This window comes from Colletes latitarsis, chromosome 10 (genome assembly GCF_051014445.1).
Source record: "Colletes latitarsis isolate SP2378_abdomen chromosome 10, iyColLati1, whole genome shotgun sequence".
NCBI classification, from domain to species: Eukaryota; Metazoa; Arthropoda; class Insecta; order Hymenoptera; family Colletidae; genus Colletes; species Colletes latitarsis.
The window spans coordinates 30,011,750-30,038,766 of NC_135143.1; the positions used below are offsets into that span (position 1 = coordinate 30,011,750).

At 41.6% G+C, this 27,017-nt stretch overlaps 1 protein-coding gene and 1 long non-coding RNA gene across 4 annotated transcripts in view; both read left to right on the forward strand.

Moving 5' to 3' along the window:
- Positions 1-216: 216 nt before the first annotated feature.
- Positions 217-791, forward strand: LOC143346190 (uncharacterized). Its single transcript, XR_013080381.1, has 3 exons — positions 217-453; positions 514-622; positions 706-791. It is a non-coding gene; the product is annotated as an uncharacterized LOC143346190 (long non-coding RNA).
- Positions 792-4,947: 4,156 nt separating this feature from the next.
- Positions 4,948-27,017, forward strand: part of LOC143346460 (atrial natriuretic peptide receptor 1) — a 55,242-nt gene continuing 33,172 nt past the window's right edge. The window contains exons 1-5 of one of the 3 annotated variants that reach the window (XM_076774567.1): positions 4,948-6,356; positions 8,084-8,254; positions 8,334-8,508; positions 8,575-8,783; positions 25,476-25,871. In XM_076774567.1, the coding sequence (XP_076630682.1) occupies positions 6,122-6,356; positions 8,084-8,254; positions 8,334-8,508; positions 8,575-8,783; positions 25,476-25,871 (1,186 nt within the window). In that variant the 5' untranslated portion in view covers positions 4,948-6,121. Of the gene's footprint in view, positions 6,357-8,083; positions 8,255-8,333; positions 8,509-8,574; positions 8,784-12,815; positions 13,865-25,475; positions 25,872-27,017 lie in introns of those variants that run through there. The other 2 variants (XM_076774569.1, XM_076774568.1) reach the window with 2 other exon arrangements.

Sequence of the window (27,017 nt, forward strand, 5' to 3'; positions counted from 1 at the left end):
AGAAAAAAATTCGAGAATGTGTGACATTCTACGACAAAAAAGAAAAATTTCAAATCGTTTTAGAAAAATTATTTTGGGTTGTGGGAGTCAATTACAAGCATTTTTGGTCATTACACATGCCCTCGAAATCCTACCCACTTTCGAGAAAAAAAATCGAGAAGGTGTGAAATATAGTATATTGGAAACATTTATTCTTGTCCTCTAAGAGAAAGTTACTAGAAGACTGATACCAATCGAGTTCGATCTTCGAACAGGCTGTGACTTCCTCTTAATGGGTAATAATTAATATTTAAAATTTACTGGCAACGATGTCATTTAGACGTGCTAGACTAATGTGAACAGTATCCTCGAAGAATGTCTAATTTAAACATAGTATGTAGAACAATCAAGTGATTCTGTTTCATTGCAATCGTATCGTAGCCATTTTGATGGAAACGATTTAGCTAGTTTAAGGTAAAAAGATGTTTGATTCTCTGTTACTGTAGCGAGTAATAATAGGAATTTCGTTTATAGATTGTAGTGAATTTTTCTAACGATGCAATTTTATTGTCTCACCGAACAGACACACATGTAGAAATTACGTCGCGTACGATGATTAACGTAGTATCAGCCATTCGTGCAGGTTATTAGAAATTTGATAGACTACCATCGAGTCCATTGCCTTCATTCGCACTAGCTATTCATATTTTTGAGTTTGTGTTTCAGGAAGTCGTCGTGGGATTGATAAATAAACAACAAAAATGCGTTGTAAGTAAAAATGTATGCATCTAGGGGTGTATTAAGGTATGGACAGTAGACGAAGGGCCTTCACAGATTAACCCTCAAACTACGGACTGTACTGATCGCATAAAAGGCAAATGTCGTATTAATTGAACGCGTAACGATATTAATTCCGTCCGTCGAAGTTTTAACATTTCTGTATTACATTAATTAAAATTAAAATTAACCAAAGAATTTGGAATTTATCGATATTTCTGTACGTGGTAGAAAACATATTATTAATATTAAGTTTCATCGAACGTTCAGTCTTCCCTGTATCACAGACGTGATCTCGTTTGTGGTTTTACCACCGACGAGGTATAGGATAAATTGGACGTTTAATGGGAGTTGGTGTCTCACGAATTGAATTACCAAAATTTAGGGAAAATTCGATCCTATAGCTCGTTCGCGGTTCTATCGAACGTATCGGTCTCCGTAAATGTTGCAACAATAAGTTTCATTGATTCTCGTAGCTTGACCTAAGAATAAATACTTGATAAGACAACAGATGCAATTTGAAAAATTTGAGCTTATGTCTCTGTCGTATTTTATCATTTAACATGATAATTTCTTTCATTGTAAAAAGTTTCAGAGGTTAATGCATAGACGAGGTATACGAGTAGACCTTTCACCTTATGGGCTTTCGTGGCCCAATCTGACTGCCATACCGACCTGAAAATTTGGAGGTTAGCGTCCCTTTCTCATGAATGGCGATCAGTCGAGAATTTATTCACTGAATTAGTGTTGATGGGCAGACAGCTGTAGTATGTGCGTAAATGCATGTGAGTTGACTATGCAGGGATTGAAATTCATTTCTAAATCTGTTGGTGATGTTGCAAATGACACGAAAATGGTAATGGGGGTTCGAGACCCCATAAAAATGAGCCGAAAAAATACATGGGTGAAAGATTTACTCGTATACTTCGTTTCTGATAATACTCTAGAATCTTTGATGAATCAACGAGAATCAAAACTAACCTAGCGAAGTAGCTCTATGTTTATGATGACCTATGCAAAGCGGATCGCAGCCAATTTGCTAATATTATTTAGTTTTTAATTAATAATTGCATTACTCAGCTAAGAGCGATACGATTATTAATTAAACGGTAAATAATATTACCCAGGTCTCACCACGAGGAGGTTGCTGCGAATGGAGACCCAACCATCCTCCATTAATAAAGATCTTCTATGACCAACGATCGTTGGTCGAAGAAGAAACAAACGAAAGTGCAACCAATGTAAGATGCACAACCAACGAAGAGAGTTGAAAGATTTTTCAAAAGAATTTCTCTTCAAATAAAAATAACCTGCCTAACATGATGGCTAACCAAATACCTGCCTAACTATAAATCTAAATTCGTTTATTATATCGAGAAACAATTCTAAATTCGCAGCCATTAGCTCGGTGTCACCCACGAAGAATAACTTTTCTATCGTGGGTGACACCGATTACCAGGTCTCACCACGTGGAGGTTGCTGCGAGTGGAGACCCGAAGGGAGATAGATGGAATCCAAGTTCCATCGATCTCCCTTTTACATTCTTAGAAACTAGTCATGCCAAGCAATTATTTTGTTTAAAAAGGGATGAAGCTAAATTGTTGGAGACGCGACGCGACGCGATGCTGAACCGTGCAGCAGATCTTCGGATCGAATCAACACTACCCTTGGTAGATTGATTTCTATTTCTAGAAATCGATCTATCATTGGCAGGCGACTAGATCTTTCGGACAAACTGGACGGCCGATCACATGTTTCGTTCGACGAAACAGTGGTGACCGAAGCAAGAAACGAGAGAACGAGTCGAGAGAAGCTACTTGTTAAATAATTACTTGGCAATATTGGGAGACGCATACAATAGGGACTTAAAATTAACGTCGAAGCTCAAGTCTAGTCAAGTTGAAGCTAAAATTCGGACGATAGAAGGAAACAAAGTTCCTTGTACCAAGCAATTATGTGGTTAAAAAGAGGAATGAAGCTAAATCGTGGGATACGCGACGCGACGCGAGGCTGAACCGTGCAGCGGATCCGAGGATCGAACCTACTGCCCTTGCTAACTCGATCTCAACAAGAAAACAGAGAACTGCAACTCCGAATCGAGGTCTCCATTTCTCCAACGCAACCCGCCGGGAGCCCGAAGGACCCGACTTAGGTTGTCTGACAAAAGAGAGAGTACCTGAGACAGAGTCGACTTCCGCTGGAAGGTATGCGTTTCCGCAGAATACGGAAACTCCACACCTTCCAGCGAAGTGCCGTTTTCCCTCAATCAAGCTTACCAAGGGAAGGCGATTAGATCTTTCGGACCAGATACACGGCCGATCACATGTTTCAATCGATGAAACAGTGGTGACCGAAGCTACGAACGAGGGAACGAGCGAGAGAGAAGCTACTTATTGAATAATTGCTTGGTACAGACGCGGAGATACATATAATAAAGAAATCTTCGACGTTAATTTTAAGATTCGCGACAAAGCTTAAATCTAATTGACTTAGAATTAAATATCCCTCGGCGGTTGTGGCGTCTTACTTCGATGTCCCTGCGAATAATCTGAAACTAAAATTGATACGCATATTAGTGACATACGAAAGGAAATTTAATAAACACCATGCAAACTAGGCAAAGCGATGGAATAATTTGTCGTGCTGATGTACCTAAAAGAGAGAATCTATAAGATTCTCGATGCTAGACCTACCTAAGGAAATGTACAAAATTTACACATGATACAAATAAAGTATTCTACCTATACTTGCGAAACGAGAGATAAATAGAAGGAGAGATAATGTCGAAGTAAAATAGCAAACAATTACGAAAATTATCTGAAGAACCATACAAACGAAGGCGAACAGAAACAAAGATTGAGCAGAATTGAAAATCCAACGATGATATCGAAGAGTGAAATTATCTGAAGAACCATACAAAAGAAGACGAACAGAAACAAAGATTGAGCAGAATTAGAAATCCAACGATGAAATCGAAGAGTAAAAATATCCAAGAATTAAACAAAATAGAACAAGAATAAAAATCTTATTCTAATTATTGACATCAAAATTCATAAATTAGTATGCAAACAAAAATTATACATGGGTTAACGAAATCCATAAAATAATATGCAAACAAAAATGGTATATAATTCGACACAATCATGCCAATTCAAAAAATAAGGCAGTAGTAGAAATAGAGGAGGACAACGTAATAATCAGATAAAACCGGACAATCAAAGAACATTGAACTATGACCAAACAAATAAAATAAACTGGTCAGTTTTGTGATAATAATATAAATAAGTAATGTGGGCTTACTACTTGTTGAGCATTAGTTACCATTACCAAGGAAGCAGCACCAGAGGTCCAGCTGTAACATAAGAAACGATTCGTAATTTAGCAAAAACGTTAGACAGTTCCATAACGTTGAATTGGTGTCAAACGACAAAATAGAAGTGGGGAGAGTAATTTTAAATAGTTCTTACCAGTGGTCATCACGGTCCGGCACTGGTCAGTAGTGGTCAGTAGTGGTCAGTAGTCGGATCTGGACTGGTCAGCACTGGTCAGTAGTGGTCAGTTCTGGTCAGTCCTGGTCAGTCCTGGTCACTCCTGGTCCCCTCAGTGGTCACCGCTCCACGAATGGCCTGACTTTGGCCCGCGAGACCCGGTCCCCCTGGATGCTCCAGGGGTACTGAAGAATTTATCCAGCGGTAGTCTTCGAGTGGGGAAGTCGAAGAGTGGGGAGACAGTGTCAACGTGAAGAGTTAAGAACCGCTTGGTCTAGAGAACATCATTATTTCGATTGGCCCCACCTCTTGACCATTGCTGGATCTTCACTGGACCACTGACCTCGATGTCAACCTCACTGTTGACCACCAGTGACCATAAGTTAGTGACCCATTAAAACCATTACGAAGATTAAAGCCTTCTTACGAGGATCCCCTTACAATTTGATGCATGATCTTTCTAACATCGTCGTCTGTGGTTAATGTATCCTCACGAAAACGGAAAGTCTTTTGTTTCGGCAGTCGATAAACTAGAGAACCTGGAGGCGCTTTATCGAAAGAATTCGCGGAATTTCGAGCAGTTGAAAACTTCAATCGATTTCTAATCGATAATTCCGCGAAGTGCTTTGTGCAATTGTTTTAAAAACCTGATCCTTATCGGTGAATCGAACGTGTCGATTCTGGACTCGCTTACGACGTTGGTTTCGATTATATTGGCGATACGTCGGTAAACTTAGACGCGTAAACGATCTAGGGTCGTAATTTTAGAAGATTTGAAAGCCGAGTTGCGACGTCAATAGTTCCGGAGATTCGGTGCGGGTGTCTTTCTTTGAACGAGTGGAAATTCCCGTCGGTTTTCGGCGGTCGGATCGCCACGGCGATAGAAACGCGTACGACGTAAGGAGCTTCAAAGATCGAAGTCAATTAGAACGCGGTTGTAATTTGTTGCCAGAAAAAGATATCGTACAGCTGTACGCGAGCAGCGTAACAAAGGGACGAACAAAGACGGCGCAGCGATCGATCACGAAAATAATAGGAATAGTTTTTAGAGATGAACGACAGGAGTTTCCACGGGCGCGTGCATGCGCGGAGAACGATCGTCGGTGGAATAATAAGCCGCGTACCGTTCAAAGAAGAAGCGGGAGGAAACAGGTACGCGCGACGAGGCTTTTCGATAGCTATTATCAATCGACGCGATAGAAAATCAGCGATAACGCGACACGAGCGAACGAGATGTCTACTTACGTGTTTGCGAGTGGGTAACGCGGCGTTCAAGATCATCGAACGAAGTGTCAGTACTCTTTCTCGTTCTCGAAACCGCGTTTCTCTTCTCGTCGCGTTCGTTTCTTTCGTTTCGAGTTCGACTGGCCCTCCGGATTTCCGTTCTCCGGTTCCCGCGGTTCGACGGAGCGATTTCGATCGTTCACGAATGTTCTGGTAGTCCGCGGGTGCGAACAGAGCTCGCGGAGAGTCTTCCGTCGCGCCGCCTACCTGCGTTCGAGCGCGTGTTTGCCAGTGACTATGGTCCAAGAATAGTCGTAACGCCGATTCCTTGACGAATGATCCGACCTGGCGTATCGCCGATAGATATGCTTTTCCGTTCCCGTTGCCCGTGATCCGCGAGGAGGGTTCGTTCGCCGCCGCGTCGAACGGGATCCGTGACGCTCGAGAGGCATCGAGCGCGTATCGGGTGGATCGAAGGAAAATGGACGCGTCGACGCTGGTTTCGTCGCGACGCGTCCGGGTGGACGGTACCGGGTCAGAAGCGAACGACACGTCGTCGAAGAGTTTCGGACGGTGACGGGACTCGTCGGGTTCCGGTCTCTCGCTTAAGGTCTCGGTTAGGTGTACGCGGGGAATCTCTCTCGCGCGCATACATGGGTACCAATTGGTTCGTACTGTCGAGGTGCGCGTGGCTCGTGTGGTTCGTGTGGTTCGCGTGTCCGGCGGCTGGCAAGGTGACCTGTCGCGAGGTGCAGCTGGCCCGCGATTGCGAGGCGCTGTGCAAGAAGAATCGATACGGCGCGTACTCCTGCGAACTCAGGATCGCCGTGCTGCTTCCGGCGGACGCCAGCTTCGACATCTCCTTACCGAGGGTCCGCCCGGTTCTCGGTGAGTTCTTTGATTTCATTTTAACACTGGCACTCTACCAAAGCAGTCAAAATTATCTATAATTTTGATAAAACTTTTAAAACATTTACTCGCGCGTATGAAAATTAACGATATTTTAAACAACACTCAAGACTCGTTTCTTTAACGCTAGAACTACCAAAAGCAGCAAAAGTCATTAGAAAGTCTTAAATTATCCTTGAAACGTATTGTAAAGTAATTTTGTTAAAATTTTGTAGGCAATTATGTTTGACTATACAGGGTGTTTGGCCACCATTGAGAAATATTTTAATGAAAAATCAAGAATACCAATTTGTTGATGGAGGCTTCGTTAAAAAGTTATTAACAATTAAATTCAAACATTTCGAATCGTCCAATTTTCAAACGACCATGACTCCTACAATAGTGAATATATTTCAACGAAACTTTTTTCTAAAGTAGAGCTCATGAGTACCTATTAAAAATATTAGACAACTTTTCTGTAGAGCGTTAAACAAATTTACTAAAAATGAAAAACAAATTTTTAAGAAAAATCGACAGGGGGTAGGTGTCTAAATTTTTCGGCGAAAAAAAAAAATTTCAAATCGTTCTGGAAAAATTATTTTCGGTTGCGGGAGTCAATTACAATCATTTTTGGTCAATAGACATACCCTTGAAATCCTACCCACTTTCGAGAAAAAAATTCGAGAAGATGTGAAATTTTACGATAAAATTAAAAAATTTCAAATCGTTTTGGAAAAATTATTTTCGATTGCGGGGGTCAATTACAAGCACTTTTAGTGAATAGACATATATTCGAAATCCTACTCAGTTTCGAGAAAAAAATTCGAGAAGGTGTGAAATTTTACGATAAAATCAAAAAATTTCAAATCGTTTTGAAAAAATTATTTTCGATTGCGGAGGTCAATTACAAGCATTTTTAGTGAATAGACCTACCTTCGAAATCCTACGCACTTTCGAGAAAAAAATTCCTTACCGAAAATCTAATTAGGTGTCTTTTTTCGACAAAATTAAAAAATTTCGAATCGTTCTAAAAAAATTATTTTCGTTTGTAGGGGTCAATTACAATCATTTTTGGTGAATAGACATACCCCCGAAATCCTACCCACTTTCTAGAAAAAAATTCAGTACGGGCGGAACTTTAAACGTTAATAACTTTTTAACAAAGCCTCCATCAACAAATTAGTATTCTTGATTTTCGTCTTATTTTGGCTCCTAGAATCTCCCATTAAAATTTTTTCCAGGGGTGGCTGAACACCCTGTATAAAATCCACGTTTGTGTCTAGATCGAGTCTGAGGCTCGTGTCCTCCGATATAAAAGGGCGGGAATCTCCCACTTCCGACACTTTCCAGAACGCAGCTTGATTACAAAGGTGTCGGTCGTCTTTGACAGCCCAATGGCGCGCGACATCAAGAGCATTCGCAGAGTCCTACGTATAAAACGCTTTTGTTCGTTTCAAAGGTTAAGAATTCCAGTTGTTAGAGAACAGGCCAAAAAGAGAGAAAGCAAATACAGACTTCGGGGGAACCGATCTTAATAAACTTGTTAAATCTATGAGAGCTGGTAGTCTGACCGACTAATTGATTTTGCAGATCTGGCCGTGGTGGAGGCCCGTTGGAGAACAGATCAAAAAGAGGAAAAGCAAATACGTGACTTCGGGGGAATCACTCTTAATAAATTTGTTAAATCCGTGAAAGCTGGTAGTCTGACCGACTAATTGATTTTGCAGATCTGGCCGTGGTGGAGGCCCGCTCGCGGGGCCTGCTGCCCCCCTGGCTGAGGCTCAAGTTTCACCCTCACGACGACCACTGCGACGCGATGTACGCTCAGATCGCCGCCATCGACGGCTTCTCCAACTGCGTGCATCTGTTCCTGGGCCCCGCGTGCGACTATTGCGTGGGTAAGCCGCCCAACAAGTCCCAGATTTGCTCGTGGATACGCTAAAATCGATCAACGACTGACCGTTGGCATGTTTTCAGCGGCGGTGGGCAGAGTGGTGAAGTTTTTCGGCGCTCCTTTGATCACCACCGGTGGCTTCACCTACGACTTCACGGAGAAGAAGACCGAATGCAAGGACGAGTACTTCATGACGACCAGAATCGGAAGTCTGGCGTTCAGGGACCTCGCGAATCTTTTCTTGGGCGTGATGAATCGGTGCGTGTACGATTCCCGTTTACAAATGTACATTTCTTTCTAACGTTCCCAACGTTCTGCCGCCAGTTATGAGTGGCGTAAGGTGCATCTGGTTTACGCCACGAACGGGCAGAGCCAGGTCGCCGGCAGGCACACCTGTCAGCTGATGATGAAGTCCATGGTGGAATTTATTAAGAAGCAGCCGAACTTCTCGTTTGGCACGTTTGATCTCGAGACTACCGTGGTCAGAGACTATCCAGAGGCGTTGAGGGACCACGTGGGCAACTGGTACAGCGGTAAGTTGCCATTTTCTCTATCCTCGTTCGTCTATTTTCGACTTGGACATGTTCCGTCGACCATAAACCCGTCGCTTTCAGATTTTCCAACCGCGATACGCTCTGACCCTATCGACCCCGTCGTATTACTCTATTATCATTGGCACCTCAGATTGTAGATACGTCCTTGAGGCTACACAGGAAAGGTTTACCCTAGCCAAACTGTTAAAATCAAACATACCGAAACGCTTCGTTGTGGAGTATACATTTCCTAGTTCTGCTTGTACATAAAATTTTCAACCAAGTATTAACGCGAGATTAGAGGAATATTTTCCGATATGAAAGACAATATACTCGACAAACTTTGTCGTATCGAGGCGAAAAGGTAATTTTGCCACGCATTTTATCTCATCGTTTCGGAACGTACATTTGATTATCGTTGCTCGCGTCGGGGTTAATCGAAGCGACGTTAAAAGGGGACTCGGAAAATTGCTTCGAAAATTTAACGACGACTCTGATTCGCGCGTACGTACACACACACGCATGGATCTAATGCGTGCGTGTACGCGCCGCGTCCGCATTAAGGTCATCGATCACGTCGAGACTCATTCACGGCTTTTAACATCCCCTTTTTCGTTCTTTCGTCCGCCATCGGGCTCCCGAGGTCGCGCGTTATCGAGCACGCGAAAGGGGAGTTGAAAAATCGAAACGCTCGTAATTCGCAAAGCAAACTCTTCCCGAACCCGGGCCTCGCGCTTCCTTCAGCCGGGAAGGATAAAGTACTCGCGTATTTGTTCGTCTAATTGCCCATATCAATTAGACGAGGCGGAGCCTTATCGCGCGGTTTCGTGCGCGTTATCGGGACGCGTTATCGCCGAGTCGAGGCATTTCTATTATTGCTCTTTTACCGTACGATGCGTCTCGACGCGTCACGATTACTATATTTATACGTTTCCTCAATGAATGCGAAAAATATAGCCGCGATCGATATCTGTGCAAACCGTTACAAGGATTCCTGCGTTCGATCGACCCTCCAGGCTCGTTGCTCCCATCTGCCAGATAACAATTACGAGGATCGTTTGGTCTCCAACACAGATTCTTTTCTCCGCCGTTCGAACCTCTCCAGTATCTCCAAACACTTTTACTTTCGATAACTATATTTATTTCTAAACTTTAAAATTACCAAAGGCTATTAAATAATCTACTCGCCGTATTTAAACGCCGCGGCTAATTCAAAGAACGAACCGCCTCCTGCCCCGCTAGATATACCTTCGGTCGATAATCGGTGACCTACAGGACCTCCGCCGCGTTCGTCGGTAAGTCAGATCGTTTCCAATTTATTCGCACGTTTATTCGTGAATAGAAAATAAATACTTCGATTTCATTCCGCAGACCATTCCTCGTTTAAATCGTTCCCGTGCAAAATGGTTCCTGATCGAGGCCGGAAACACACGATCGCGAATTGGTACCGGTCGAACGAGAGTGCCGTGATCGATACGCCTGGCGATAGGTCGAAACGTTCGTTCGTCGAACGACAGGGTGACGCATAGCGATGCATCGAGATTGAACGCGGAACGAAGGTGTCGAAAGCGCGATACATAGAACGCGGAGGGCGTGCGAAGATCGGACGCATGCGTTGCCCCGTTGCTCTGGTACCTATCTTTGTGATCGACGCGGCAACGTGTACGTGCAGACGCTGTCCTAAACGTGTGGTCGGGGTCAGAGAAAGACAGAAGGACCACGAGGAGTCGGATGGAAAGGAAGAGGACGATCGGCGACGATTCAGAGCGGGTTGCTTCCTCTCGAGCGCTCGAACCGCCTCAGTTTCAATCGCGCGCCCCGAGCTAGCTCGTAAGCTCGCCTCCGGAGCCACCAAAACTATATTTTCTTTTGCTAAACATCCGATTCTCGCGAGTCCCCCCGTTTCCGTACCGATACTGCACCGCGAGAAAGGGCAGGCGTTTCGACGATCGCTGCGGGAAAACGTTCCACGTGGTTCCCTCGATCCCTGGGACCGGTTCTACGGTCCTCGAGAATCGCGTTCGATAACGTTCGCGCGCGATGATTCTACATTGGCGAACTTTACCGTAGCCGTACGCCAATTAGAAGTGCGCGGTAATCGATGCATAAACGCCCTCCCAACGGTTCCTTTCGAAGGTGCGCGTTTCGAGGTTTTGCCTTTTCCTTTTTATCGCGACGACACATTCCTCCGATCTATGGACAGAGAAGAGACCATTCGCATATTATTTACTTTCAAACAAAAAGAACCGATCGCGCGATCAACGAAAGGGTTTGTCAGGGTCTGAAGCCCATCTTGGGGCAATTCTCTCCCTCTCGATCGTTTTCGTACGCTTTGGTATTCCATTTCGACGTGAAGTAATCGCGAATTCACGGGGCGCGCGTCGATCGACGTCGAACCGTTTCGAAATTGTTGACTCGCGAGGTAACTTCGTTTGCGCCCGTTTCTCTTTTCGTTGGCCGTTCGATCCTCGCGCGAGTACATCTCCTTCGATACCAGTAATATTATTTCCTCCCCCGTTCGCGTTACTCGCCGCGAGTCGCGGGACTACGGGAATCGTAACTTCCGTCGACCTAATTCGACCGCGTTACAGTGCCAATTCGCGTCCCCGAAGAGACCACAGCGTCGTTAATCCCTCGATTCAACGGCGTCGAACGAAAGAGTTTAAGGATCGGACCCACGCGAAGGAAACGAAAGGGTCTCGCCCCGTCGGATTAGGAGAGCTTATGTCTTATTACAAAAACAGTACACATTTTAAATTAACAATGCAATTTTACCGCCAATTATTTTAATCTTTCGATGATTTAAATCCCCCCTCAAACTTTGTTTTTAGCATACCCACGATTTTTCATGAAATTTTTACAGTCTCGTTAGAATTCGAGAGTCCTATCTAGATTAATTTTCTTTAACATCCAATCTTGATCGTGACGATCATTGAACAGTCGAACAAATCGTTATTCAGAGCTCGGGTGTAAACATATCTCGATGATTTCCAGCTCGACAAACCGAGAATTATCGCGGTGGGAAATGAATTTCAATAATCCCGCGCGTTCGTTAATTTGTTCTTTTATAGGATTTAAATCTGCTTTGCCGTGGAATTTTGTTACGCTCGTCGTGATCGATTCCGGGGGGCCAAACCAATCTTTTTTTCGTAAATCGTTGTGGCGGTAAACAATATTATCCGTTCAAATTGGTTTTTCTTTTTTTTTCTCTATCGACGAATAGAACCGCGTTTATTGTTTCAGCGTGTTCGTTATGCAATTTGTTCTCCGCGGTGCCTCGTTGCCTCAGGTTTTCGCTCGGTCCTCGAGCATCGTAATATTTTTGCATTTCCAAAGAATACGACAGCTGACATTTCGAACGTTCGTCGCAATATCTGCGAGCAATTTCGTTTACCGTGGAGGTTTAGGTCGAAACGATTCGACGCCAGTCAACGTCGGTTCTTTTCCATGTTAAAGTTACAATAAACCATCAACGATTTTACGTCTTCTTTTAACTGCTTTCGAAATTCTGGAAACAGTCCAGTTTCGATTTTGTTTCCAATGTTTGCCTGGGCGCCTAAGCGTGCTATGGTTTCACCTACGGCATTTCAGCGTTTACCGTGAAAGTTAGTGAAAACGATCCCTATCGAGTACTCGTTTCCTCCTTCCTGCGCCATTTATACAGGGTGTTCGGCCAACCCTGGGAAAAATTTTAATAGACGATTCTAGAGGCCAAAATAAGACGAAAATCAAGAATATCATTTTGTTGATAGAGGCTTCGTTAAAAAGTTATTAACAATTAAATTCAACAATTTCAAATCGTTCTGGAAAAATTATTTTCGGTTGCGGGCGGAACTTTAAACGTTAATAACTTTTTAATAAAGCCTTCATCAGGAAATTGGTATTCTTGATTTTCGTCTTATTTTGGCCTCTAGAATGCCCCATTCATATTTTTCCCAAGGGTGTCCGTACACCCTGTATACTATTCGCTGCAATTAGAAAATCCTGAGCTATAGACGAGGAACTAAAGATAGCGCGTAGTGCAGTATTATGTTTATTATCGCATGTGTCTTCACATCCACAAATATCACATTTCAAATTAGCTCGAATGCAAGGGCACGTGCTTTTGCAATGTTTCTGGCCCCGGTGTTGCTGTCGTAATAAATTTAAACTCTCCTGTCTTTCTTTAGTCAATCACAATCTATTCATTTTCTTTATTCAACTTTAGCAATTCGAAGAATATTCAGAGTTGAAGCAAATTTTGATAAAATCAAAAATTACCTTGCACAAAGTTTCAACAATACCTTCTATCTAAAAAACAAATTAAATACCTGACGATTCTCTGCTTCGAAAGAGTCGCAATTCAAAAAGCAACCACCAAATTAATTCGTAGACTCTCTACAAGGACTTGTATTCTAAAAAGACACAAAGACTGAAATTAATCGGTTCCCCGTGTCCTTGAGACAATTTTTTCCATTCCCTCCGGGGTTCCATTTTCCCGCGAGAAGTCCCAGGAAGATCGTCTGCTTCTCGAAGGACGCGAGACGCGAGCAAAGATGGCGGCCGCGAGCCCCGAGGAATCTGCCGCGCGCGGTTTCGCAGCGAACGCGACGGACAAAAGGCTGACCAGAAGCGGTTCGGGAAACGATCGTGGTTGAAAACGCGCGAGGAACCGTAGCCCTAGTCGCTGGCGAGAGCAGCGATGGCGACGCGACGTGGAAAGTGCTGCAGACGCGGCGGGAACGCGTCGATGAGGTTAACAACGTTGCTTCTGACGACGATGTGTGCCAGCGCTGGTGCGAATCCCGACACGACGAGCATCCTGGCGACGATGCAACCGCCGTCGAAAGAATGCATCGAACAGCAACTGCCGCCGGTGAGAAGGGAACCGGTGAAGCTGGCGGTGATCGCACCAGCCGATCCACGTTACGAGCAGAGCTTGCCTAGGGTTCTGCCCGCTGTTCTGTTGGCCGTGAGGGCGGTCAGCTCGACGAAGGGACCTCTGCCAGGATGGAACATCAAAGTCGATCATCGGGACTCGCGGTGTTCCAGCACTTACGGGGCCCTGGCTGCTTTCGAGTTCTACATCAACCGGACGGCAGGTCATCCCTTTCTTTCTCCCACTTTTTTCCGCCATTTTTGATGCTTTGGAAAATGGTCGATTGTTATCCTCCTGATTCTTGGAATTTGGCTTCTTGCTTGTCCCGTTGGTCGAATATAGTCGGGGACAAAAGTAAACAGTTAGTGGAAATAGCTATGAATTTTTCATTATTATTCACTATTTATAAGGGATAAACACTTTAACCAGTTAGCTGTGGCGCCCCCGTTTGAGAGCGCGCACCTGTATGTGTCGCGAAAATCGAGTAAGTGTCGCTGTTAAAATATTGGATCAAAAAATGGGTTTATTTTATAAAATTGACAATTTTACGTATTTACATATAATGTTAACTAATATTTACATATTTGATTAACATAAACATATATTACATATACAGGGTGTTCGGCCAACCCTGGGAAAAATTTTAATAGGCGATTCTAGAGGCCAAAATAAGACGAAAATCAAGAATACCAATTTGTTCATGGAGGCTTTGTTAAAAAGTTATTAACGTTTAAAGTTCCCCACGTACTGAATTTTTTTCTCAAAAGTGCGTAGGATTTCGAGGATATATGTAATGACCAAAAATGATTGTAATTGACCCCCACAACCGAAAATAATTTTTCCAGAACGATTCGAAATTTTTTAATTTTGTCGAAAAATTTCACCACCTTCTCGAATTTTTTTCTCGAAAGTGGATAGGATTTCAAGGGTATATCTATTGACCAAAAATGATTATAATTGACCCCCGCAACCGAAAAGAATTTTTCCAAAACGATTTGAAATTTTTTTTCTCCGTCGAAAAAATTCACACATTCTCGAATTTTTTTTACGAATATGGGTAGGATTTCGAGGGTATGTATAATGACCAAAAATGACTGTAATTGACCCCCGCAACCGAATATAATTTTTCCAAAACGATTTGAAATTTTTTTTCTCCGTCGAAAAATTTCACATCTTCTCGAATTTTTTTCTAGAAAGTGGGTAGGATTTCGAGGGTATGTATGATGACCAAAAATGATTATAATTGACCCCCGCAACCGAAAATAATTTTTCCAGAACGATTTGAAATTTTTTAATTTAATTTTTTAATATCTTTTTAATGAAGCCTCAGTCAAGAAATTGATATTCTTGATTTTCGTCTTATTTTGGCCTCTACAATCCCCCATTAAAATTGATCCTAGGGGTGGCCGAACACCCTGTATATTAAACGAAAAACACAAGAAAAATTAATCGCCTGGTCAGCGTCACGCATTTGTCTCTTGGCAGACCATCCCTGAAAGAACCCTATCATAAATTATTTTCCCGACTTTTTCTATTGCTAGTTTTACGCTGACATCTAAAAAACGTTATCATCGCACATAAATAAATTCGTTATGTGATCTGATAAACTGCTTTAGCTGATGCATACGGGGACGCATGAGTTCATCTCGAATTATTCATATTTTTTATTTGTTTGTTTTACTCTGGCCTGGCCTCAAAATATTCTAAACATCTTGAAATTGGAGAATAAATTTTATTTTTCACAAAAATTGCAATTTAAATAGCCAATGGTCACTATTTTTTACGCATGACGAGTATACTCGTCAATCAGAGCTAACTGGTTAATCCAAATTTTTTAATATGTAAAGAACTGGAAATGTCAAACATTATTGCTTATAAAATTTTAACAAAATTAATTTACAATACGTTGCAAGGATAATTTCAGACTTTCTAATGATTGTTTTAGTATATACAAAATTTGCATTACTAATCATTACATTTACACAATTTTGAGATCCAAACGTTCTGTGGTAACTGTTCAGAACAAAATAGAAAGTGATTTCTTAAATTCCTAGAATTTTTTAGATCAATCGAAACAGTATTGAAACCACAATTTAATTTCATATAAACGTGTGCCCTGTTTGACCCGATTTTCAAGTTATCTTCTTGGATACATTGTACCATGGTCCCACTGTACTTTTGTCCACGACTGTGTACGTTTATGTTTTTCAATCCGTGAGATATCGCAGTTTCTGAACAAAAGAGACACACGGGACTTCCTGGAAGACCTAGTTCCCTCCGACTTTGGCCAACCACGGTCCCGAACATCGGCCAATGTCCAAGGCATCGCCATTAACACATTAACGACGGGGCATTTTTATTAAAACTTTACTATAGGGTGACTTTAATAATGTAGAATTCCTTCAACATGTGTATACTAAAAATGTGGCAAGTGTTTTTGTAATTCATGTGTATTGTCGGAGGAATTACTAGAAAAACACACATTTCTTGAAAAACGAGAATACTCGTTTCCCGTCGGTAATGTGTTAACACCGTTAACTGTTACGCCAGTTTTCCATGCTCAAAGACGCCCCCTCGACGTTTGTTAAAATTCTAAAAACATAGAAATATTTGATAATTTAATTGTGAATGTTTTACTACATTTCAAATTAAACTAGCGCTATTTACAATTTTACAAGCGTTAAGTGGTAAGTTCAGAGTGTCGATCACCGGTGACCACCGTCGAGAACATAGGTTCCTTTCGTAAACATCATAAGCATATAAATAAGATGCTGAGACCCCCGGCAGACATCGAGCCTGCGAGGTTGAATCAATCATACTTAATAAGGGAAGAAAATATCGAGCAAACGATGAATTTCGACGTCGTGAATAATGTAGGAAATATCGCAAACTCAGGGGAGCGCCATAAAAATTTTATGAATACTTTCGTATGCCCTTACAGTTGTACTATTGTACAGGGTGCCCCAGCGATCGTGCAAACCAGAAATACGAAAATCTCTTCGTCGAAAAACAGATTTATCTATCTACTTATCTACGAGAGGGGAAACCCCATTGATTTTAAAAAAATTAGTAAGCGACGAAAGTACAAATGGCTGCTTATCTGACCTCGAAATTTCTCAAAAGTCAACAGACGAAAAAATACACGGTTAAATTTGTTCGACGTGTTATCGCGAGTCTCGATATAACTGCATCCGATTAGGGTGATTTGGTAAATAAAGATAAGACGGTTACCTCGCGAGATTAACTTCTATTAGAGCAACTGTCCAAAACACTGTTCTTTCACGTGTTGGAGACTTATTCTAGAACTCGTGAATTTTTATCCTCTTCGTACCAAGCTGCTCCGTCCAAATTACGAGCAATTTCGAGGAAAATTCACGATTTGCATAAACTAATTACATAATTAAGTATCGTTTTTTAACGTCCTGTGGAAACATATTTATTATACTAGTTTTTCAAGTTGAAAAGTGTACGAAACGTTCCTACATCTAGTTAGCCGGTTTATTTAACGATTCATTAAGCGGAACTCTTTCGTAAATGAACTGAAAAACACGAAACGATAATTGTCGTAGGAGCTAAAGCGCGGTTAAAACGTTTCGGAAGTACCTATAGCTCGGGGCGCGAGATCGATTGTCTTTACGTTAATGGGTTACGTGTTCAGTTTACATTGTACGTATCGGTTTCGATTGACTGTTCGTGAACTCCACGAAACACCTTGAAAACTGTCAACGCGAAGACAATTTGTTCCCAGAAAAAAACGACTCGATTCGTCCACTCGTCATTGAATTAGATCGAAATTGACGATTATAACAGAGTACTCTATACTTTATCGAATAATTGTGCTAACATATGTATATAATCGTTATTGGTTTACAGTTGCGCGGGTACCATGATTCAGATAGGGGGTCAATACGCAATTATGCGTCTCCAGGGATTTTCTGTTTTATTACACGTCGAAAGTATCGATAAAATTTTACGATATCTACCACCCAACTACCACAAATAATATATATTTTTTAAGCACCATCAACGTGAATTTTAGCTAATAAAATTCCTCGACATTTATATACTTATTATTTTTATTTTCTTATCTTTCATTTTTGTATACAGGGTGTTCGGCCAACCCGGGAAAAAATTTTAATGGGAGATTCTAGAGGCCAAAATAAGACGAAAATCAAGAATACTAATTTGTCGATGGAGGCTTCCTTAAAAAGTTATTAACTTTTAAATTTCCGACAGTACTGAATTTTTTTTCTCGAAAATGGTTAGGATTTCGAGGGTATGTTTATTGACCAAAAATGATTATAATTGGTCCCTGCAATCAAAAATAATTTTTTTAGAACGATTTGAAATTTTTTAATTTTGTCGAATAATTTCACACCTCCTCGAATTTTTTTTACGAAAGTGGGTAGGATTTCGAGGATATGTATAATGATAAAAAATGATTGTAATTGACCCCCGCAACCGAAAATAATTTTTCCAGAACGATTTGAAATTTTTGAATTTAATTGTTAATAACTTTTTAACGAAACCTCCATCAACAAATTGGTATTCTTGATTTTCGTCTTATTTTGGCTTCTAGAATCCCTCATTAAAATTTTTCCCAGGGGTGGCCGAACACCATGCATACTATATGTATAAATTATTTATTTTCTGGATTACATGTTATGCCTTATATAGTATAGGATCCTCTTCTTAACATTAGATTTACAAACACTGATTGCACGCATTTTCTTTAAATTAAGGCCTATATATTGATAGCGTTACAGTATTTAAATTCAACATAAACTACTAACAAATAATATTTGCGAGTTCTATAACATCATACATAGAATCTGAAACCCCTCGAATCGACGAGTAACTTTAACCTTAAAAACCCAGCGTCGACGTTGTTTTGTTGCCAATCGTCGCCTTTTTCTCGCTCGAACGAGCTTCTCCTGCTTATTTTTCTCGACTTGCGACGCCGGCTAGCGTCGATTTTGCCAGAAAATCGCCGGCGCTCGTCCCCGTTTGACAGACGCGATTCTTATCGCGCGTCTATAATTAGAATTGTTTACGCGCACACGTCATCGTTTCTTTCTTTCCGTTCGGTCATCCGTCGGTTTTATCGAGCGTCTCGTTATTGAGTCGATGATCGATCGATCGATCCCGATAGGTGAGAGCCGGCAGGAGTCTATCGCGCGGCCACAGATGACGAGGGACGCGGTTGCGGATCAGTTTGGTTCAATCGAGGCTCGTTTGATCGTTAACGTCGCGCACGGCTGTCTCGTGGAATAGAAACGGACCCGTCGCGAACAAGTTGACGTCATACACGTCGTCGTCGACGTGCAGCTGCGCCGCGACGCTACGCGTACGCGTCGTGGCTCGGTGGCCGGTCAGTCAACCAAAGGCCGGCTCCGTGACTTTCGCGCCAGTTTTTCTCGTCTGCTTCCCTCCTCGTGTGCCCTCAACCTCGAGATGGTTAAATATCTCTTCAATTCTGCTTAATTAGTCCTCGTCGTTCCCTACGCGAATTAACCGAATCGCCGTCTTTCTTCGTGCCGGGTTGCACGCGCAAAGCGATTCGTTCTATCAAACGAGGAATCGCCACGGTTCTCCGTCCCCCGGCGATCTTTTACCATGGAATTTTTGCCGAAGCGTGTACGCCAAACGCGTCGACCATATACCGGAATCCTCTTTACGCTGTACGCGAAACGTCGACACAGCCTCTGCATAAACAATGCGATAAAAGCTTACCACGTTGTGCGCGGGATTCCTATTTTTACTGTCCACCATACCCCACATCAATATGGGGTTTCGTCCTCCAACTGTCCCCCTTTTATCTTCGATTCTTAAGAGGCTGGACCACTAAAAAAAAAATAGCTGGACTTGAAAATTTATCTCCAATTCGATTTTTAATCTCTTCTCTCTCTTGTATAGTTTTTATTTTTCTTGTTTAATTTCCAACCACCCCCTTTTATCTTCGATTCTTAAAAGGGTGGACCACTAAAAACAAAATAGCTGGACTTGAAAATTTATCTCAGACAAACTCGATTTTTAATCCCTTCTCTCGTATAATTTTTATTTTGTTTTCCCTTACACATTACCTCTTTTTTGCACTAAGGGATTTTTCCCTTGGATAAATGATGATAGTAATAAAATTCGAGCCGTTGCAACCACAGTGGAGAATCTTTTTTCAAGTAGCAAAAGATGATAAAGTCGTCGAACTTTACGGGAGTTTCGACATCGTACCACGAGATCCATTTAAAAATTCCTTCCGTCTAAATGGCAAACTTATCTTGTTATTTCCGTGTACAATGGCGGAAGCGAAATGGACATCCGTAATTACGGGACCAGCTATTCAGAACAGGAAGTTCTCGAGGGTCCGATCACGTCCAAACTTCGTTCTTCGTCTAAGAAATAATATTGAAAAATTAGTATCTTCTCTGTACGATTACCATTTATTAATTGATTCTTCCTCGGAATACGAACCAATAATCTTGGACTTGATTGATCGAAACGTTACGTAAGAAATTATTTAAAAAGAAAATTCGAGTACATCGTAATTATTTTCTGGAACCTGTCTCGCCCAACTGGCGTAAGTAGAGTAAGAGACCTGGGCGTTTCATTTACCTCGTCTTTCTCGTTTAACGAGCATCGTTACAATATAGCGGGGAAGCTTTTAAAGTTCTCGGTCGTATTATGTCCGCAGTCTCGCGTCACTTTCGGAACGCATCTAACGTTAAACTTTTACACGACACTCTGTGTTCGTCCGTACATTGAATATTGTTCAATTATCTGGCGTGTCCTCGCTTTAATAACGTCTCCGTCGTAATTGAACTCGCCCGGTACAAATTTCCTAGATTTATCGCGTACGAACTGGGTGGGTGTTCCCGTGTCACAACCATAATCCCTTGTTCCTCGCAGTTACGATTAAAACGCGCCGACTGTCCGTTGATCCGCTGATCTCGACACGGGAGTCCGTCAATTGCAGAATAAATATCCGCGATACCGATAATCTCAAAGATTTTTTAACCTCTACGTTGCAACGATAATGCTGCACAATAATAGAATAATTTATTGCTAACAGAAGACCCGTCCTCCCGCGATCCTAGATAGCGATCCCCTGTAAATGAAAAAAGATTGTTTCTGATGAATTATACTGGTTGCAAAAAACGACAAATATTACTAAATAAAAAAAAACTACTAACACGGTGTAATAAACGAACAAATAAATGGAGAGAATTCGTAATGAACGAGTTCCTTTTCGTCTATAGTAAATGACCATTATTGTTATTATTATTATTCATTTATTAACGGGATTAAACCCTTAGTACAAAGATATGTGAGAAACTACAGATGTGGATTTTACAGTCAAACATTATCGTTTAGTGAATTTAACAAAAATAAATTTATTTACAATATGTTGCAAGAATAATTTTAGACTTTCTAATGATCGTTCAATTAAATCTGTTTTAGTGTATATAAAATTTGCATTATTAATCATTCGATTTATACAATTCTGAGATCCAAATGCGGTAACTTTCAGAGTAAAACAGAAAGTGATTTCTTAAATATCCAGATGGTAGATACAAAAGAAACAATTGAGTAATCGTTGAACAGGAAATATTTGATTAGCTTACTTACAAACATAATATCTGCGATTTTTCTTCTACTATGCAATGTTTGAAGATTATTGTTAACAAGTAAATCATCATAATTATGTGTTTCAAGAGGCATGGGACACCCACTATACCTAGCAACAAGACGAAGCAATTTCTGTTGAACTCTCTCAATGTTGTCGATGTATGTTTGGTAATAAGGAGAGCAAATTATGCGCCATATTCTAGAATAAGTCTCGTCAAAGCACAATATAAGATTTTAAGTGTATTAATTTTTCTAAAGTATCTGGAATCCCTATAAATTAGTCCCAGAGAGCAGAGACTCTGCGAAATAATTTTTTCATAATGAACTTTGAAAGATAAGTTAGAAGAGAAAGTTATATCAAGATCTTTAACATGATTAACCGAGATTAGTTCAATGCCACTTAGACTATAATTACAAACTATATTATTTTTTAATAAAAATTAAGATATTTTTTAATACAAATTTTTGAGTGTTGGAATAACGTAAAAATGTCATTAATATACAGGGTGTTCGGCCACACCTGGGAAAAACTTTAATAGGGGATTCTAGAGGCCAAAATAAGACGAAAATCAAGAGTAGTAAATTGTTGATGGAGGCTTCCTTGAAAAGTTATTAACAATCAAATTCAAAAATTTCAAATCGTTCTGGAAAAATTATTTTCGGTTGCGGGGGTCAATTACAATCATTTTTGGCCATTATACATACCCCCGAAATCCTATCCAATTTCGAGAAAAAAATTCGGATAGGTGTAGAAATTTTTCGGCGAAAAAAAAATTTTTCAAATCGTTCTAAAAAAATTATTTTCGTCTGCGAGGATCAATTACAATCATTTTTGGTCATTACACATACCCCCAAAATCCTACGCGCTTTCGAGAAAAAAATTCTTTACCGAAAATATAATTTGGCGCCTAAATTTTTCGACGAAAGAAAAATTTTTCAAATCGTTCTAAAAAAATTATTTTCGGTTGCGGGGGTCAATTACAATCGTTTTTGGTCATTACACATACCCCCAAAATCCTACGCGCTTTCGAGAAAAAAATTCTTTACCGAAAATATAATTTGGCGCCTAAATTTTTCGACGAAAGAAAAATTTTTCAAATCGTTCTAAAGAAATTATTTTTGGTTGCGGGGGTCAATTACAATCGTTTTTGGTCATTACACATACCTCCAAAATCCTACGCGCTTTCGAGAAAAAAATTCTTTACCGAAAATATAATTTGGCGCCTAAATTTTTTGACGAAAGAAAAATTTTTCAAATCGTTCTAAAGAAATTATTTTCGGTTGCGGGGGTCAATTACAATCGTTTTTGGTCATTACACATACCTCCGAAATCCTAAGCACTTTCGAGAAAAAAATTCTGTACAGGCAGAACTTTAAACGTCAATTACTCTTTAACAAAACCTCCATCGACAAATTGGTATTCTTGATTTTCGTCTTATCTTGACCTCTAGAATCTCCCGCTATAATTTTTCCCAAGGGTGACCGAATGCCCTGTATATTATAAATAGAAACCTATTGTTTGAAAATTCACATTTAGTTTAACCTAAATGTGATCCTATTATGGCGTACGAATACGCGGGAGTACATGTGACGTTTGTAGCGAACGTGTTGTCTCCTACTGTATCGAAAAGCTATCGTTCGTATCGACAATAAATAAAAAAATCATTCGTATCGGGTAGAATAATAGATTGGGTCTGGACAGCGGGGCCATAATTTGTCGGATCTCTCGCGTATACCGTAAATCGGCGATCCGACGTCCCGCCGTTTCCCTAGAAACACGAATAAAACGACGTCGCAGGAAATATCGTTGGAACCAAATTCTCCCGTCGACGGCGCTCGGATGGTCGCGCGATCGTTTCGTAGATGGCTGGTCGTGTGCTGCGCTAGGCTGTGTTTATGCGAACGACGGCAGTAAAGCGGCCGCGATCGAACACACGCTGGAATCATCAAGTTCGTCTACGGATTCCTCCTCGACCGCATCGTTTCGACGTATTTCTCGTCGGTTCGATCCCACTCTTTCCGCGAATCGATCGTTACGGCGAAATTCAGTCGTCGAAGCTTTTTCGTTCCGACTGGTCGGGTCCCGCGGGACGCATCGTTAAGCAGAACACTATCCCCCGTTCCACTTTCGCGTATCTAAATTTCAGCCACGAAGTCAAAGGTCCCGAAATAAGAGAAACGGTTCTTTGTTCCGTCGAGCGGCGAGAGTCAAAGGACCTTCGTCGTCGAGTCGCACAGACACTTGGAAAACACGCCATTCTCCTTTTCGAGGCGACTCGTCGACGGACCGTATGGCTGCTTCCGATTGAATTCGAAAGTAGCTCCTTTGAGAATCGCTTCGCCCTTTGTGGCGGTCACCGGCGTCCTCTCTTATATTTCCCGTCGTTTTATCCACCGCTGGTATCGTCGGCGATGTTTACTGCCTCGGGCGTCCCGACGCGTCATATTTTTACTAGGATACGACGGTCGCCAACAACGTGCACTAGTAATTCCTTTTCCCGCATAATTTTCAGCGCCCCGTCGTCGGATATCGCGATAACGCTCGAAACGCGTCGCGAAGTAGTCGAGTGCGATTTATAGTCCGTAAAGCATGTCAAACGCAAATAAAAATAACGGTTAAATTTGGAAAGCTTCGTGAAAACGCAACAGGCCGTAAACGTGGACAGAATTCTAAACGGAAAGATGGAAATTTTCGTCGATAATGATTGTACTTTGCTCGAGAAAGAAATAATCGTTTTAGGTTACCTTTCGTTTCGGTGCTCGGAATCGAATGTGTTTCTTCGTGTGAAAATATTGCATCGTGATTGGCGCACGATAGCCTCGAAATTCGATCGATCGTCGAAGACGCAGAGTATCGCGAAACGCCTAATGCACTGGCCACGGTCGAACGTGCATACACATAACCTAACACATAACCTTAATCGTCCGATCGGTCGGTTAGCATACGTTTGGCCATCGAACGGTCGTCGACGGGCATCGGTGAACCCGGGTCGATATCCTCGGTGTCTGGACCTCGGTTTCTCCGGTTCGCTGTTCAGCCATCGAAACGGAGATGGATAATTCCAATTTTCGTCGCTGGCTACAAACCGGGTATGAATTTAATCAAACGAAATTAGAGTACTTCTCCGAACGAGACACGGAGAAGAATCATTAAGACGCAAAAGGAGTGCGACGAACAAAGAGTACCGATGGAAACGGGGGCGAACCAAGTTCCCGGATGAAATTGAATCGTCGGATTAAGGCGTCTGGACGCGTGGCGAGCATACTTTCGATTCCGGGGCTCGGTCGTTCTTTCGAATACCGAGATTCGGTTCGAACGAAAACGACGGACAGTGGTCCTCGGATCTGTGGCGCTGTTTCGCTAAAGTGTGCGTCTCGTGAGAATTGTAGGACAGAAAAGGAAAGGAAGGGGGCGCAATTTCGTCTGGGCCTGCTAGTGGACTTCATCAGTAAGGCTTCCTAGCAGGCCCTGCCTTAGACGATTGGGATATTGGGAATTTTTTTTTTTGTCCTTTTTTCCTGGTTATTTTGCAGTACCTTGGGCTGTGCCCTATAACCTGCACTTAAAGTGAATGGTTAGTGTCTGAATATTTTTAGGTGGGGTAGTTTTATTGTGTTAATTTCGTGTTTTCAAGTCGAGGGAAAAGTGATATCGGGAATTAGTTGTTTATGATGAGTTTGGGGGTTTTCATGCGGATTTTTAGTGGATATTCGGTGGAGTTTATAGTTGCCTAGGGAGGATACTAGGGAGTTTGGGTGTTGGGAGTTTGTTATCCTGTGCTTTGGTGGCTAGTGTTTTTATGTGGTCGTGCAGGCGTTCTATTTTCGTTTCCATGTGGAGTAGTGCTGTAGGGTAGGATCGAGGTTTGTTGAGTATGATCCTGAGGTATTTGTTTTGTATTTTTTGGAGTGTGTTTATGTGTGATTTTACTGCGGTGCACCGTATGTTAGGATTTTAAGTTGATAGGAAGTGAGCTGTTACGTGCTAGGAGTGGGTGGTAGAGTGTTCGGAGGATTCCTATGGCCTTTGCAGGCTCTATCTCTGGAATTGTAGTGCCACTTTAGCTTGATGTCAAACCAGGATATTGGGAAGTCGTTCGTGTATATAGCAACGGAGGGGTCAGTCGAGCGCTTGTGAGAGCGCGACTCCTCTAGCGGCGAGCATGGGAGGCGACGCCACAGCTCGAATAGCGAGATTTTTCTGAACGCAGATGCCTTCCTGGGTCCCGTTTGCGAGTACGTGATCGCCCCGGTCGCAAGATACGCCGGAGTCTGGGGAATCCCCGTGTTGACGGCCGGCGGTCAGGCCGAGGCGTTTCGATACAAGGGCGAACATTATCCCACTCTGACCAGGATGATGGGTTCCCATCGACTGGTGGGCGACGCACTGAGGCACATGTTGAGACGTTTCGGATGGAAAGTCGCCGGACTTCTCTATCACAACCACGCGATGGCCAGCAGCCGCGGCAACTCGGAGTGTCACTTCACTTTGGGGGCGATTTTCACTGCTCTGAACCAGACGCCGGTTCATAGAAGCTTTAACCAAGAAACGACCGCCGCCGCCGATTACAGAGACCTGCTCGCCTTCGTCTCGAAATCCGCCAGGAGTAAGTTCACTCGCGTTGCGTCCCTGTTTTATTTAAATACAGCGAGTCTCGGGAGTATTCGTCCTCTTACAATTTTAACTTTTAAACGATTCTTACTTCTTAACACTTTATCGACTGCTAGTGGTTCACTCTAGACTATATGAAAGAAAAATTTTAATGGGGGATTCTAGAGGCCAAAATAACACGAAAATCGAGAATACTAATTTGTTGATGGAGGCTTCGTTAAAAAGTTATTAACGTTTAAAGTGTCCGACCGTACTGAATTTTTTTCTTGAAAATGTGCAGGATTTCGGGGGTATGTCTATTCACCAAAAATGATTGTAATTGACCCCTACAAACGAAAATAATTTTTTTAGAACGATTTTAAATTTTTTAATTTTGTCGAAAAATTTCACACCTTCTCGATTTTTTTTTACGAAAGTGGGTAGGATTTCGGGGGTATGTCTATTCACCAAAAATGATTGTAATTGACCCCTACAAACGAAAATAATTTTTTTAGAACGATTTTAAATTTTTTAATTTTGTCGAAAAATTTCACACCTTCTCGATTTTTTTTTACGAAAGTGGGTAGGATTTCGGGGGTATGTCTATTCACCAAAAATGATTGTAATTGACCCCTACAAACGAAAATAATTTTTTTAGAACGATTTTAAATTTTTTAATTTTGTCGAAAAATTTCACACCTTCTCGATTTTTTTTTACGAAAATGGGTAGGATTTCGGGGGTATGTCTATTCACCAAAAATGATTGTAATTGACCCCTACAAACGAAAATAATTTTTTTAGAACGATTTTAAATTTTTTAATTTTGTCGAAAAATTTCACACCTTCTCGATTTTTTTTTACGAAAGTGGGTAGGATTTCGGGGGTATGTCTATTCACCAAAAATGATTGTAATTGACCCCTACAAACGAAAATAATTTTTTTAGAACGATTTTAAATTTTTTAATTTTGTCGAAAAATTTCACACCTTCTCGATTTTTTTTTACGAAAGTGGGTAGGATTTCGGGGGTATGTCTATTCACCAAAAATGATTGTAATTGACCCCTACAAACGAAAATAATTTTTTTAGAACGATTTTAAATTTTTTAATTTTGTCGAAAAATTTCACACCTTCTCGATTTTTTTTTACGAAAGTGGGTAGGAT